The sequence below is a fragment of the Thalassophryne amazonica genome, chromosome 11 (assembly GCF_902500255.1).
Source record: "Thalassophryne amazonica chromosome 11, fThaAma1.1, whole genome shotgun sequence".
NCBI lineage: Eukaryota > Metazoa > Chordata > Actinopteri > Batrachoidiformes > Batrachoididae > Thalassophryne > Thalassophryne amazonica.
Window position 1 is genome coordinate 110,170,896 of NC_047113.1, and position 15,458 is coordinate 110,186,353.

Genomic DNA, 15,458 nt, shown 5'->3' on the forward strand with positions numbered 1-15,458 from the left:
TATTGTATTGAGCTGTTTGTTAGTCATGTATCAGCTTTCACTGCAGTGGAGTTTTGTGAACTGATTGTTCCATGCCTGCAGGTTGGGAAGCTGATCAGTAATCAAGCCAGGAAGTGTTTGCTGTTTGTACACCTTTAAGTGTTCGGTGTGTAGAGTGTGGACTCACATAATGGTTCCTTCTTTCACAGACTCGGTTGTTGTCGGCGGGGTCCTTGGGTCCGAAACAGCTTCTGGCTCCGGACCGTTAGCGCTGCTGGGAGCGCACCACGCCAGACCGCACCTTTTTGTTATATTATCACTGTTATGTATTAAATTCAGTTAGCCTTTGAACCGTGCTCTGCTTATTTCATACTGGGTCCTTCAAACGCTGGTCGGTTCTCCGAGCTGCGTCCGACACATAACATTTAACTTAGATTTAAAAAGTGCTAGGTCAGGAATAGTACGTAACTCAAGAGGTAGCTCGTTCCACAGTCTGGGGCCGACTACCGCAAAAGCATGATCACCCCAGCCTTTGTATCTTGACTTCGGAACATCTAAGTAAAGCTGGCCAGACGCCCGTAATGTCCTACTGTAAGTGCACAAAGTTAAAATTTCAGACAAGTAGGAAGGTGCAAGGCCGTAAATAGCTTTAAAAGCAAACACTAAAATCTACTCTAAAACAAACTGGAAGCCAGTGGAGTGAGCACAGGACGGGCGTAATATGCTCACGTCTAAAGGTGTTTGTAAAAAGACGAGCAGCAGCATTTTGCACCAATTGGAGATGTGCAAGAGACGACTGATTAATGCCAGAATAAAGTGCATTACAATAATCAAGTCTGGAACTGATGAAAGCATGAATGGCCGTCTCAAGATCAATGGACTCGAGAGGATTTAGTGCTGCTATAACAGACTGATGCAGCAGGTGGCAGCAATGCACCAACAAGGATGCTGGCTGCCGTTAAACGCCAGAGTAGAAGAAGAGCTCTTCTTCTATGGTGGATAAGAAAAATTATAATTTTCATCCTGTATTATTTTTTCTTCATTTATTCGAATGGCAAATCCATCTGTCTTGTCTGCAATGTAAATGTGGCTTTACTGAAGAAAGGGAATTTGAAGCGGCATTTCAGACGATTCACAAGAAATACGATGCTAACTTCTAATGCTAACCAGGCTAAATCCCCTCTGCTCGCTCGAAAAGTCCAGGAATTGAAAAGTCGGCGAGCGGCACAATGATTTATGGTCCATAAATATGAAGAGTGATGAATGTGGTGAACAAGATTGCAGTGTTCTGTTCGAGTCTGAGGACGCGTTTATTCTGTTCGCAGCTGGAGGAGACACACATCTGCTGCACACAGACGTTAGGTGGCTCAGAAGAGGTAAACTTCTGGAACAGTCTTCTGCCTGAAATCATGCTGAAGATGCACAGCTTTTGGATGTGAAAGAAAATTTAAAAGCATATTACACGTGCTATCAAGCAGGTTGCAACAGTGTGACCTTCAGAACTTTCCACACATGGACACAGAACGTAAGCACCAGGACACAGACTGGGCGGAGCCTGAGAGTGCACGTTATGATGATCACATGCAGAGCATCTTATCAGAATTTGACAGGTGCTTCACTGACTTTGCCTCCAAGGGCCTGTTGTCAGTTTTCTCTGTTTTCTATTTGAGGAAAATATAGATGTGGACTGTATATCGTCCAAAGTGGTGTCACTCTTCAACCTGGATCCTCACCTCACCTCACAGCAACACCTGGCATGAATGTCCAAATCTGGAATCTAATGCAGACAGAGAGTGTCTGAGTGCCTGATTACGGCTGCACTCAGCTCCTACTGTCCGGACTATGAAAGAGATGAACTTCCTCCTCTCGGGGCCAGAAGTCCTAACTTGAGGCAGGGTCGTTGGCCTACTTGTGCTTATTCTTTTCCACCATGCACATTTACTTCAATGATGCATTATTATTGTTAAAACCTGTCAGATAATTGTGTTATTATATTGGTGCACTTTATATTGCGGCTCCGCTGTGGCATTACATATGGCTCAGTAGATCTCGATACACTGTCAACTTTAAAAGTAGATTACATTACAATATAAACATGACAAATAATTACCTTTTTAGACGGCTCCAAATGCTTTCTCCACCTCGTTCAGCTGGAGCCCTCCTCTGTGATTCTGGAAGCGATTAGAGCCGTTTTCAACAGCTAAGTTGGACAGAAAATGATTAATCTGCTGCAAAATAATTATTTTATATATGCAGCACCCAGCCCACAGCAAGCTGCAGCCAGTGTTCCACGGCATCCAGCTCCTTCAGATCATCACGATGATGTGCTTTGCGTGCAAGAGCACGGATCAAAGTCGTGCAAGTGTCAGGGCACCATTATATGGTGTTAAGTTTCACACATATGCCTGGGTGTAACAACACAAACCGCTTTAGATCAGAGCCCTCTGTGGGGCTGTGAACCCTCCCCTTAGCCTGATGTGCAGCTGCTAAATGACTGAGACAGCAAGTGCTGTGATTTTTCACTTTTATGTTTTCACTCTTTCCTCTCCCATCATATTTTAATAGGTTTTGCAGTGTGCCTGCTGATTACATTTCAATCATGGATCAAATACGATCGGCAGAAAAGTCCGCAAATATGACCAACTTTACAACACGGAGTCAGAAAAAGATGCAGAAAAAGATGAAAATTGTAAGTATCGTACCGTTGGTTTGGTGGTTGATGATTGTATAAAGAAGTGGAGCTTGTTGAGGGACAAATTAATCCAGAACTAGAGACATTCATCACGAAATGCCCTGCATGCAGTATTATTTTCCATGCAAAGTGCAGTAATATGTACTTGTATGGGGTGGGTATTAGGTTGAAGCCTTATGTGTTTGACGTAAACTGGGATATACACTGAAAAAATTGGAGATTGGCATAATATTTATTTAGAGGATGTGACAAACAGTGACCATAAAAAGTCGGTCATGGTCACCAGACTACAAAACAAATGCAACCACTGGTGACCTTGAAACGGAGGAGTTTCAAGGTCACCAGTGGTCACCAGAAGGAGTACTTTGCATGTGCCTTCGAACCCATGCGAAGTACTCCTCCAAGGCATGTACCCACCAAATATGAAGTTTTTGCGAGCAGTAGGTGCTGAGCTATGTTGCGATGAATGAATTGCAGCCGGACAGATGAACTGACGGACGGACAACCTGGATGCTATATGCCCCGTCTCGCAGTGCAAGCGCCGTGCGGTGCATAAAAAGCCACTGTTCCCTCTGTAAATTGCATAAAGACGAGACGGAGAACTTTAAAAGGGTCACGCACAGGTCAATGTCATTGCATGGCCACAGAGTTACAAAGCCACGGAGAAGCATAAATCAGGCTTTAGGATTTTAAGGTACCTCTCCGCAGGTACCTTTTTTTAGGGGGGGAAAAAAAAGAAAAAAGAGAGACTCGACCAAATGTAATCTTTTTAATGCACATAATATCTGGTGCTTAAGGCAGGCGTTTATTTCTTTCAAACAAAGTTTTGAGTCGGTCAATTCAAGGTCAGACTTTTAACCAAGGAAACACACGAGTCTAATTGGTGCTGGGAATTCCCCGTACATCATTCGGCGTCTCCTGCCTATAACATACATATAATAGATTTTGTCCATTTTATACATTGGTATACATTTTATATAGTGGTTTTCGACTATAACGGACAAAATTTGCTGGTCCACCTGAATCCATTATATGTGAGTTTTACTGTATATATTTCCAGAAGGTTATGTATTATATCAACTGCCTACAAAAGACACAAAAAGAAGTGTTTCCTTTTCTTTTGTGATTTATGACATTTTACCTATCAGCTTATTCAGAATATTGAAGACTGTCGCCGACTTCTTGATACATTTTCAGAATTTCTGCTGATAACTCCATCAATCAGATGCTAACAGCAGTTTCGATACGTAGGTGCTAAAACTGTGTTTGAGGGAGAGGTCGCTCTGCCCCCCGCACTCTGCTTACATGCAGTCTCACCTTGCATATTGACGTACTCCCCAATTTGGTCAGCAGATTCCTCTGACAAGCCCTTCTCATTGATCATCTCCTTCTTCACATCATCCCAGGACATCTATGTGACAAACAGTGGAGGAGGAAGGACTGGAATTATTGTCAGGGCCAAATCATAATCTCTTCACCATCTACCTTTTTATACAAACCCTTTTGTGATCGGGGGTGTGTCTAGGGGCCACTCAAGGCCCCCAGAAAATTTTAAGTTTTTAATGTCCAGGAATGCATTCTGGAGGTTTTTTGATGACTATTTTCTCACCCCAATCCCCCTATTTAGTTATATTGCTTAATGTGTGTATTTCTATTTTCTTTTGCACATTTTCACTTTTTCTTTGCCTTTAATCAAAATTGATATGACAACCTACATGTTTAGGTGCTGGAACTGAGCACAGTATGAAAAATAAATAAATAAATAAATGGCCGGTCTTTCAATCAAGGGAATACGGTATGCAAATTTCCTTGAATCGGTGAGTGTCAGTGCTGAACTTCATTTCGTACCTCTGTTACTGGGCACGTTCAGCCGGCTCTGTCCAGCACATATGAGGGGTTTTTAATGGAAATACATTACAAAGGGCCGGGACATTTTGTCTGATGTGAGCGAAATACGAAACCTGTTATATACAGTGTTTATCACATGGAAAACCACACAAAAGCATTGGGACTTTTGCTTTTGTCCAGTAAGCACAAGTATCTGGTTTATACAGTGTTGCCACAGTAACTTTGAACAGTTACATTATACTTTACTTCCTTAGCAGCTGTGGACCACTTGTCAGCAGCTGCTGAATGAAATGAAAAGTAACTAGTAATCTAACTTGCTTAGTTTTAAGATTAAGTAAATTAGCTAAGTAACTATTAGTTACTTAGCTGATTACTTACTAGGGGTGTTGGAAAAAAATTCGATTCACGTCCGAATCGCGATTCTTATTTATTACGATTCTGAATCGATCCAAAATGTCCAAGAATCGATTTTTTAAAAGCATTTTTTAAACATAATCTTGCTTACTCGCTGCATGTACTGTTTGTCAGGCAACGGCTTCTGTACTACAGCGTCCCCACGAGGGGGGGTGATCTTGCGTGCTTGAAACACTCGTGCACTGCAGAGTTCAGTGGCTGTAGTTTAGCATGGCGGACGAAGAGCTAATTCAGCCAGCACCGTCTTTGCTGAAGGTAAATGTTTGGGCGCATTTTGGATTTTATTATTTGCTGCGTAAGAAGGAGCTTGACATGACTTATGCAGTGTGCAGAATCTGCAAAATGAAAGTCAAGTACTTCGGAAACACTTCAAATCCGCAAGACCACATGCTACGCTATCACCCGGAGCTAAAAGAGGGGAGCCGACTACCGACCAGCGCTTCACTAAACTGCCAACCAATTCCGATCGGGCAAAGCAGATAAGTAAACTTACATGTAGAATCACTTGATTAACCTTGTAAAGCTGCATTTTCTTAAACATAAACATTTTTAAGTAATATAACTATTTCTCAGAGCCCTTTGAATCGAAAATCGATTCTGAGTTGAATCGTCAAATTGAATCGTGAGTTGTTGTACGATTCACATCCCTATTACTTACTTTGCTCAATCTTAAGAGGAACCAAGTTAGATTACTAGTTACCTTATTAGTTACATAACTTATTAGTTACAAGTTCCTAATGAAGTAACTGCATAAAGCTGCTTATGAAGTAACTCTATAAAGTAACTAAAAAAGTAACTTTTCAAAGTAACTGTGGCAACACTGGTCGAGTTTTACTTTATTTTGCATCCAGCCTCGATTTTGCATCAGCACAACATCAGCACAAAACCTGTCTTTAGGCAGCCCAACTGGCGGAAATCGGTCACAGCGATGGTGAACTTTAATCCCTGTTTATGTGAAAATAATCCTGTTCTCACAGATCAAACAAGCACAACCGGGAAGATTTGTGATTTGAACACGAGGTGCACAGCAGAGGCTCTGTACCTTGTCCAGTTTGTCCACTGTTGAACAGATGGTACGGAATTTGTCACCTGGAACACCGCAGACGGCAAACATTCCATCAAGAATGCGTCTGTCGTTGACCTGGAAACGAAAAGACTGGTTACATCCCTGCCACCTGCTGAGCAATATCTGCACAATCTACTGTTGATGGCAAACCTTGATGCAGAAGTCTCCAAGGTCCAACTCACTGAGGATTTCATGGACAATCTTGAGACACTCTGCATCGGGAATCATGGCATCATACTGACCTGCTATGTCAAAGTCCTGAGAGGTGCACATTCAGAGTTCAGACCATTAACCTGACAATCACGGCACACTGACACGTCATACAAACCCAAGACGGGGATGAAAACTGATCATTAAGTAGTTCCAGCGCTGTATCTCTCAGATGAGAGTCTGACTCAGTGACAACAAAGTTACCATATCTACAGTGTATGTAGTACATCCAGAGAGTATTCACAGCACTTCACTTTTTCCACATTTTGTTATGTCCCAGCCTTATACCAAAATGGAGTACATTCTTTATTACAGTTTTTTTTAAGTTTTTGCAAATATATTAAAATTTTTAAAACTAAGAACTAATGTGTCCTAAAGTATTCACACCCTTTGCTCAATACTTTGTTGATGCTCCTTTGGCAGCAATTTCAGCCTCAAATCTTCTTGAATATGATGCCACAAGCTTGGTGCACCTATCTTTGGGCAGTTTGGTCCATTCCTCTTTGCAGCACCTCTCAAGCTCCATCAGGTTCGATGGGGAGCGTCAGTGCACAGACATTTTCAGATCTCTCCAGAAATGTTCAATCAGATTCAGGTCTGGGCTCTGGCTGGGCCAGTCAAGGACATTCACAGAGTTGTCCCAAAGCCACTCCGTAGATGTCTTGGCTGTGTCTTTAGGGTCATTGTCCTGCTGAAAGATGAACCGTCGCCCCAGTCTGAGGTCAAGAGCGCTCTGGAGCATGTTTTCATCCAGGATGTCTTTGTACATTGCTGCATTCATCTGTCCCTCAATCCTGACTAGTCTCCCAGTTCCTGCTGCTGAAAAACATCCCCACAGGATGATGCTGCCACCACCATGCTTCACTGTAGGGATGGTGCCTGGTTTCCTACAAACATGACACCTGGCATTCACACCAAAGAGTTCAATCTTTGTCTCATCAGACCAAAGGAATTTTGTTTCTCATGGTCTGAGAATCCTTCAGCCGATCTGCTCTGTGTCAGCCTTATCCATCAGATCTCATAAGCTAAGCAGTGCGGGACCTGCTTGGACTTGGATGGGAGACCTCTTTGGAACACCAGCGGCTGTGTGTTTCTCCAGGTAAAACTGGAGTTGCGTCAGGAAGGGCACCCAGTGTAAAACTTGTGCCAGCTACCAATGCGGATCTGGTTGTATTCGCTGTGGCGACCCCAAACACAAAAAATGGGAGCAGCCGAAAGGACAACCGCAACATAGTCAGAGTCCTTCAGGTGCCTTTTGGCAAACTCCAGGTGGGCTGCCATGTGCCTTTTACTAAGGAGTGGCTTCCGTCTGGCCACTCTACCAAACAGGCATGATTGGTGGATTGCGGCAGAGATGGTTGTCCTTCTGGAAGGTTCTCCTCTCTCCACAGAGGAATGCTGGAGCTCTGACAGAGTGACCATCGGGTTCTTGGTCACCTCCCTCACTAAGGCCCTTCTTGCTGATCGCTCAGTTTAGACGTATGTCAGCTCTAGGAAGAGTCCTGGTGGATCTGAATTTCTTCCATTCACAGCTGATGGAGACCACTGAGCTCAATGGGACCTTTAAAAGCAGCAGAAATGTCTCTGTACCCTTCTCCAGATTTGTGCCTCGAGACAATCCTGTCTCAGAGGTCTACAGACAATTCCTTTGACTTCATGCTTGGTTTGTGCTCTGACATGCACTGTCAACTCTGGGTCCTTACATGTGGACAGGTGTGTGTCTTTCTAAATCATGTCCAGTCAGCTGACTTTACTCCAGGGGGACTCCAATTAAGCTGTAGAAACATCTCAAGGATGGTCAGTGGAGCCAGGAGGCACCTGAGCTCAATTCTGACCTTCATGGTAAAAGCTGTGAATAGTTATGTACGTGTGATGTCTTTGGGTTTCATCACTATTACTAAATTTGCAAAAATCTCAAATATAAGGAAAAAAAAATTAAACATTTCACATAGTCATTACAGGGTATTGTGTGCAGAAGTTTGAGGAAAAAAATTACTCCATTTTGGATTAAGGCTGTAACAAAAAGTGGAAAAAGTGAAGGGCTGTGAATACTTTCCAGATGCTCCGTACAAGGTACAATTTTACAAGTTACAGCAAAATGTTAATAAAAAGGAAAAACTGTTCCTAAAAGGAAATAAATGAAACTAAAAACAGCCAGTCAGCACTAAATACTCACACACTGGTAAAACTCCCGGTAGCGACCGCGAGTCATGGATGGATTATCACGGCGATAGACCTTGGCAATGTGGTAGCGCTTAATGTTAGTTATCTTGTTCATGGCCAAGTAGCGGGCAAAGGGAACCTGATAAGGTGGGTCAAGGACAACATTTGACATAAAACCAGAAGAAGGTCCATCAAAGATGGAAACAGAAACCTTGATTATCGTGCTCACAGCAGTATTTTTCACCAATCTGTCTAATGCTGAGCTACAAACAGCAAAAAACGTTCAACCATGTGTTCTGTACCATAGGTTAACTAGCAAGATGCTAGCCGCAATGGTTTTTTTGACACTGCAGTCTCTCAGCTCAGTACTGGGCTACCTTAAGTGTTTGGTCAAAACCGCTAATGAACAAGCAACGTCCAGTTCATTTGACTGGTGCAAGGACACCCTAAGGTCTGTAAATCCTATAAACTTCATTTCACTTCTCAAATATCAGTGTGTTTGTCTGCTATATGATATATTTAACTGAAATTTCTGATCCAAACAACCAATGATTTATAAAGGAAAATCATGGAAATCATCAGGGTGCTCAAACCTTTACATACCACTGTATATATATACAATTAACTTTGACAGGATTCCAAAAACGTTCTCCACCGCATGACGTGGACGAGACACCTGCAGCTCTAAACGATTTCTGATTCTATGAGCGAATGGTTTTATCAGCCAACAGTTCTGAAAGCAAATGGGTCATCAGCTATGAAATTATTTTATTTTAGTACTGAAAGTTTAAACAGACCCGATATGTTCCAGCTTCCAAATTCTTGCAGACATGAAGGCACAATATCACACATTCCAGATGGGCACACAGACTGCATTAATTAATTTCACATGGTCCGTGTTAATTAAGTCCATTTTTGTATAGTACTGAATAAATTCAACTTTGAATAAAATTCCATTCAAGGTGGTTTCTAAATGCTCAGATTTCATACACAGGCAAGACACTTTACAGCAGTTTATCACCCAACAGTCACAAAAAAGTAACAAGAATAACCACAACTGCTTAATTATGGAAAGAAATGATCCATTCTTCCTTTGTGGATTTGCCAACATGTGCAGCTTTCCAGGATTTTCCACCTGTTTCTTGACAAGACTCACTGAGCGTCAGTGCGTGCTGCCCATTGAGTTGCCCTGATCTAAAATAGTGACCACACCTCCTTGCTGGGACACATCTCAGCATGACTGTGGACTCTAGTACTCATATACAGTTGTGTTCAGAATAATAATAGTGCTTTGTGACTAAAAAGATTAATCCAAGTTTTGAGTATATTTCTTATTGTTACATGGGAAACAAGGTACCAGTAGATTCAGTAGATTCTCACAAATCCAACAAGACCAAGCATTCATGATATGCACACTCTTAAGGCTATGAAATTGGGCTATTAGTAAAAAAAAAAAGTAGAAAAGAGGGTGTTCACAATAATAGTAATGTGGCATTCAGTCAGTGACTTCGTCAACTTTGTGGAACAAACGGGTGTGAATCAGGTGTCCCTTATTTAAGGATGAAGCCAGCACCTGTTGAACATGCTTTTCTCTTTGAAAGCCTGAGGAAAATGGGACGTTCAAGACATTGTTCAGAAGAACAGCATAGTTTGATTAAAAAGTTGATTGGAGAGGGGAAAACTTATATGCAGGTGCAAACAATTATAGGCTGTTCATCTACAATGATTTCCAATGCTTTAAAATGGACAAAAAAAACAGAGACGCGTGGAAGAAAACGGAAACCATCAACCATTAAAATGGATAGAAGACTAACCAGAATGGCAAAGGCTCACCCATTGATCAGCTCCAGGATGATCAAAGACAGTCTGGAGTTACCTGTAAGTGCTGTGACAGTTAGAAGACGCCTGTGTGAAGCTAATTTATTTGCAAGAATCCCCCGCAAAGTCCCTCTGTTAAATAAAAGACATGTGCAGAAGAGGTTACAATTTGCCAAAGAACACATCAACTAGCCTAAAGAGAAATGGAGGAATATTTTGTGGACTGATGAGAGTAAAATTGTTCTTTTTGGGTCCAAGGGCCGCAGACAGTTTGTGAGATGACCCCAAACTCTGAATTCAAGCCACAGTTCACAGTGAAGACAGTGAAGCATGGTGGTGCAAGCATCATGATATGGGCATGTTTCTCCTACTATGGTGTTGGGCCTATATATCACATACCAGGTATCATGGATCAGTTTGGATATGTCAAAATACTTGAAGAGGTCATGTTGCCTTATGCTGAAGAGGACATGCCCTTGAAATGGGTGTTTCAACAAGACAATGACCCCAAGCACACTAGTAAACGAGCAAAATCTTGGTTCCAAACCAACAAAATTAATGCCTCACAGATGTGAAGAAATCATGAAAAACTGTGGTTATACAACTAAATACTAGTTTAGTGATTCACAGGATTGCTATAAAAGCAGTTTGAACATAATAGTTTTGAGTTTGTAGCGTCAACAGCAGATGCTACTATTATTGTTAACACCCCCTTTTCTACTTTTTTTTTTACTAATAGCCCATTTTCATAGCCTTAAGAGTGTGCATATCATGACTGCTTGGTCTTGTTGGATTTGTGAGAATCTACTGGTACCTTGTGTCCCATGTAACAATAAGAAATATACTCACAACCTGGATTAATCTTTTTAGTCACATAGCACTACTATTATTCTGAACACTACTGTACATCTGTGTCTGTGAGCACCAGGTGACTGACCAGCTCTGCGTGCACACAAAGACAGCTTGTTTGAAAAACTCTGCATTTTAGGCTGCTCTCAGCAAGCCGTCCACTGCTTTTTCAGCTGTCTTTTTGAAAATTGACTGTCCAAATGAAGACTGGACAGCTTGCTGTCTAAAACTGCTGTAATCTCTGAATGTCTGTTATTTAAGGCACAAAAAAAAAAATTGTTGGACTTGTAAAACACTTTTAATCACAAGACCGACAAGATTTTTGTAGTAGGGGAAAATATTACTGGTCCATGTCCTCCGAACAGTGGATTTCTCTGCCTGACACAGGTGCCTCAGTGCTGAAGACCCCAGCAGCTGGTTTACCTGGCTGTGGCAGACAGATGGTTAGGTGGGAGAGGTGGAGATGTTGCCATGCAGGACCGAGCATACTTCTTGGTGTGGTGGATGCAAATGTGTGGCACCAGCCGAGCTCCTCGACCCATCCTGGCTGCAGATGGCTACTTTTGAGAAGTGAGGATGGATCTGTTTTGTGCCTGGGTGGTAGCTGTGATTTCAAAGCATGTGTGAGCTCTCAAAGAACACACTAAACAGAAATGAACATCAGTGAACTGTGTGACGCGGCAGATGGAAGCCCCGGGTTATTGCTGCCTGCTTTAACCAGGCGGGTGAGTAAGGATACAGTCAGGTCGTATCTGAGAGACAGCAGCTCTCCTCCCTGGTCTTGGAGGTCATATATGAGCTTGGAATCTTCTCCGTACTTCCCTGTCAGTGTTTCCTACAGAGCAGCAGGAAGATCAACCTCATGGCATCACACTGATGTGAAGGATGCGTGACAGAACACGTACCTTCAGCTCAAATACGGGTGTGTCGATGGTCTCCGCTCCGTGGCGTTTGAAGCAGCTGACGATGACGTTGAAGACTTTCTCTCTGATGGCCATCTGCTTGGGGTTGTAGTCTCTTGTCCCCTGACAGAGACAGCAGTGTCAGTGGCAGGTATCTGCTGTGGCTTTCAGTCTCTAACTCTGACAAACCTCAAAGTAGTTAGCGCAAAGAGAGAGTGAATGTGCACGTCAACACTGAAATACGTGCACATCATAAAAAATTAAAAAGAAAAGTGATTTAGGACCATCAATAACACGTAGCACAGTAATTTTTACTTTCCCTACCGGCCAGTTCCTGATTGTGGGGTGATGCTGCACAACATGAGCGCCAAAAGTGCAAATTCCTCTCAGGGTCCGGGGGCATGCCCCCCTGGAAAATTTGTTTTAAAATGGTGCATTTCTGTGCATTCTGGTAGATTCTTGACGCAATTCTTACTTAGTGTTCTCAGCTGTATCTGAACAAGATCTAACCCTAGAAAGTGATTTTTTTTTTCTAAGTAAAATTGTATCTTTTTCTAAGTGTACAAGAGGGACCAGACGCCGACCTGGCAGATCTACCACCAGAGTGACCCGACGCCGACCTGGCAGATCTACCACCAGAGGAACCCGACGCCGACCTGGCAGATCTACCACCAGAGGGACCCGACGCCGACCTGGCAGATCTACCACCAGAGGGACCCGACGCCGACCTGGCAGATCTACCACCAGAGGGACCCGACGCCGACCTGGCAGATCTACCACCAGAGGGACCTGAAGATGACCTAGTTGTAGAAATGTGACCAGAGGACAAAGTGACATCAGATTCAACTTGTGGTTGATCTGCTTTGCTATTAATTCAGCATGTTTTTGTGCGATGTGATCTTTTTCAATAAACATTTGACTAAAATGCTAACAGATATCATTTGAATGTGTTTCAGTGACTTTTCTCACCCATCCAGATAACAGTGTTCTAACTTCAAAATAAAAATACCCCGACTCTCCATTCAGTTTTCATTATCAAACAATATTTTATATTAATTGTAGTGTTCTTACCTTTGATTAAAATGGAGAAAATACATTGCAAAGATGACTGTGAACTGAACCTACACCATGAGTTCAATCCAAGTTCTACCAAGATTGGCCATGAACATGCAAGGACACTTTGGGATTACATAAAATCCATCAACAATCCATTCAGCACTGGGATCAGACTTCACAACATCTCCACTGGAGCTGATATACCCCAGGAGGTTGTTAACGGATTACTTGAATGCCTGGAAACTGGTGAGAACAGTTATCAAGAGTTTGTTGAGACCAGATTTCAGAATAAGGAGAAACACCTACATGACGCAACACCTACTAACCGCAAGACTGTTTTTGTGAAGCATGCATCTACACCGACCACAGCAAAGAAATCAATAGCAAAAAAAAAAAGAAGCTGCAGAAATGATTAGATACAATGATTATGCCAGAGAAAGAGGGTACAGCATGCTAGAGCTCCTGAAGTATGAACTGACAGCACATCCCAGTTCCTCACTACTGAATGTAAAGATGGCATCAGAATGAAGAAGCCTGATAAAGCCTGCTTATCAAAAGAACTAGTCAATCAACAATGTTTTAAAAAGAGTTACACCATTCGAGCAGCTGTGCCACATGAAGATCTTTCTCGTGCTTTAAGAGATTCCATAAGGCTACTGCGTCTTTCTGTCTTGTCATCCCAATGACACCTCCTGCAACCTTAGCGGGTTTATTGTAATACTTTCTGAGTGCCATCTCAAAGCCTACTGCACTGCACTGCTCTGTCAGAGAGTGGTGTGTGAGTCCAGAACCCATCCACCATCTCTAAAACATCTGTAGATACCTGGGAACTCCGTTTGTAAAATTTGTTCAGATGATTTTAATGTGCATAATTCATCTATAATGAAATTATACAATGTTACAGTAACAGCAAGCAGGAATCCAAGGTAGAATTACTTTTCATCAGAGAACACTTTAACACTTCGACACCTAGCGCCTCCTACAACAAAGAAATAATAGGGTTAATTGTAATCTTTTTAATGCAGATTATTGCCCACCTAAACTCTTCAGGAGTCAAGTAATTGAACTTTTCAGGAATCAAGTAATTGAACAAAAGAAGCAGGAACAATTATGAATAATTGAAGTCTGTAACATGTTGAAATCAGTTTTTTTGGTCACACAACCTTCTAGGTCCAACGGTTCTGGAGATACAGTAATGGAAGTTGGTAGTACTTTGCTTAAAAAGGGGCGTGGCCATTTCACCTATTTCACCATCAGTGGCAAATGTGTTACCAATCAAAAATTGTTCAATGACCTTCAATTAGATGATTTTTGAAGAGTTTCACTCTGGACATACAAGTGCAGACAAAACCACCATGAGCTACTAGAGTATTTTTTAATAAATTGTGCAAAGGTTTCTATAATGAGTTAGAATGGTGTGTGAGTCCAGAACGTAATTAGAACCTTAGACCTCAACAGTTTTTAGAAGAACTCAACCCTTTTATTTCCTGTTAATTATGAGTTTGTTTTTATTTTAATTTACTGTCTTAATGTATTTATAAATTGTTTGGGTTCTTGTTATATACACATGAATATTATTATTACTATCATTATTAATTCTATTTTGTCATTTTAATTTTAAATGGACCACAATGGGAAAAAGTGTTTTCACTTTGTTGTGTCAACTATGCATTTTTAATGTATTTTAATTTATATTATGCATGTATATTGAACTTATTCAATAAAATGACACACTCCCACTTTTAATATATAAATGATTTACTGCCCCCTGCTGGAATGGTGTGAGTCCAGAATGTAAACATTATACAAATAATATTTATACGTTCAATGGTCCGAATATTTCATGAGATGAAATTAAATAAATTAAATTAAATATTTGTTCAGTTGAAAGAATGTAAAAACATTCATTATTTGTTTTATATAACAGCTAACAGAGAACCTTGTCATTTGATATTAGATTAATTTACAAACAGAAAAGGGACTTACATTTTGGTTCTCCTCACTGTTGCTCAACAGACCAAGACAAACTTTGAACAGGAGTCCAAAAATAATTCTGATGATGTACTCCATGATGCCGTGCACTGACTTTGTCTACTTCCTCACTCCAATGAAAAATCACGTCAGAAATTTACCCAGTTTTTCTCCATTCAAACCTCATCCTCCGAACAGTTCTTCATGCCTCCAGACGGCTTACGGTGTAGTGGATTTGGTTTTGTGTGTGTTAGAAGAATTAGCACAGCCAATTAGCTCTAGGGCTGTAGCTATCCATTATTTTAGCAATGGAGTATTCTAATTATTATTCTGGAAATTAATCAAGCAATTGGATAAAAAGTACTTCTGCACTTTTAAACAACATAAGTAGTCCAGGACTCTCAATGGCATAATATCACTGCGCCAAAGTGTTGACATTTTGATGAAATGGGATGGGATGGGATGTGGCTTTCTGTTTTGTTTTCTCCAA

General features: G+C 41.5%; 1 protein-coding gene across 2 annotated transcripts in view; it reads right to left on the minus strand.

The window, feature by feature from the left end:
• The window catches only part of hars (histidyl-tRNA synthetase), an 86,764-nt gene that overhangs the window by 46,362 nt on the left and 24,944 nt on the right, over positions 1–15,458 (minus strand). For both annotated transcript variants that reach the window (XM_034181018.1, XM_034181017.1), the window contains exons 3-8: positions 11,945–12,064; positions 11,779–11,874; positions 8,386–8,511; positions 6,150–6,257; positions 5,976–6,074; positions 3,989–4,082 (exon numbers count right to left, since the gene is read on the minus strand). In XM_034181018.1, the coding sequence (XP_034036909.1) occupies positions 3,989–4,082; positions 5,976–6,074; positions 6,150–6,257; positions 8,386–8,511; positions 11,779–11,874; positions 11,945–12,064 (643 nt within the window). The remainder of the gene's footprint in view (positions 1–3,988; positions 4,083–5,975; positions 6,075–6,149; positions 6,258–8,385; positions 8,512–11,778; positions 11,875–11,944; positions 12,065–15,458) is intronic.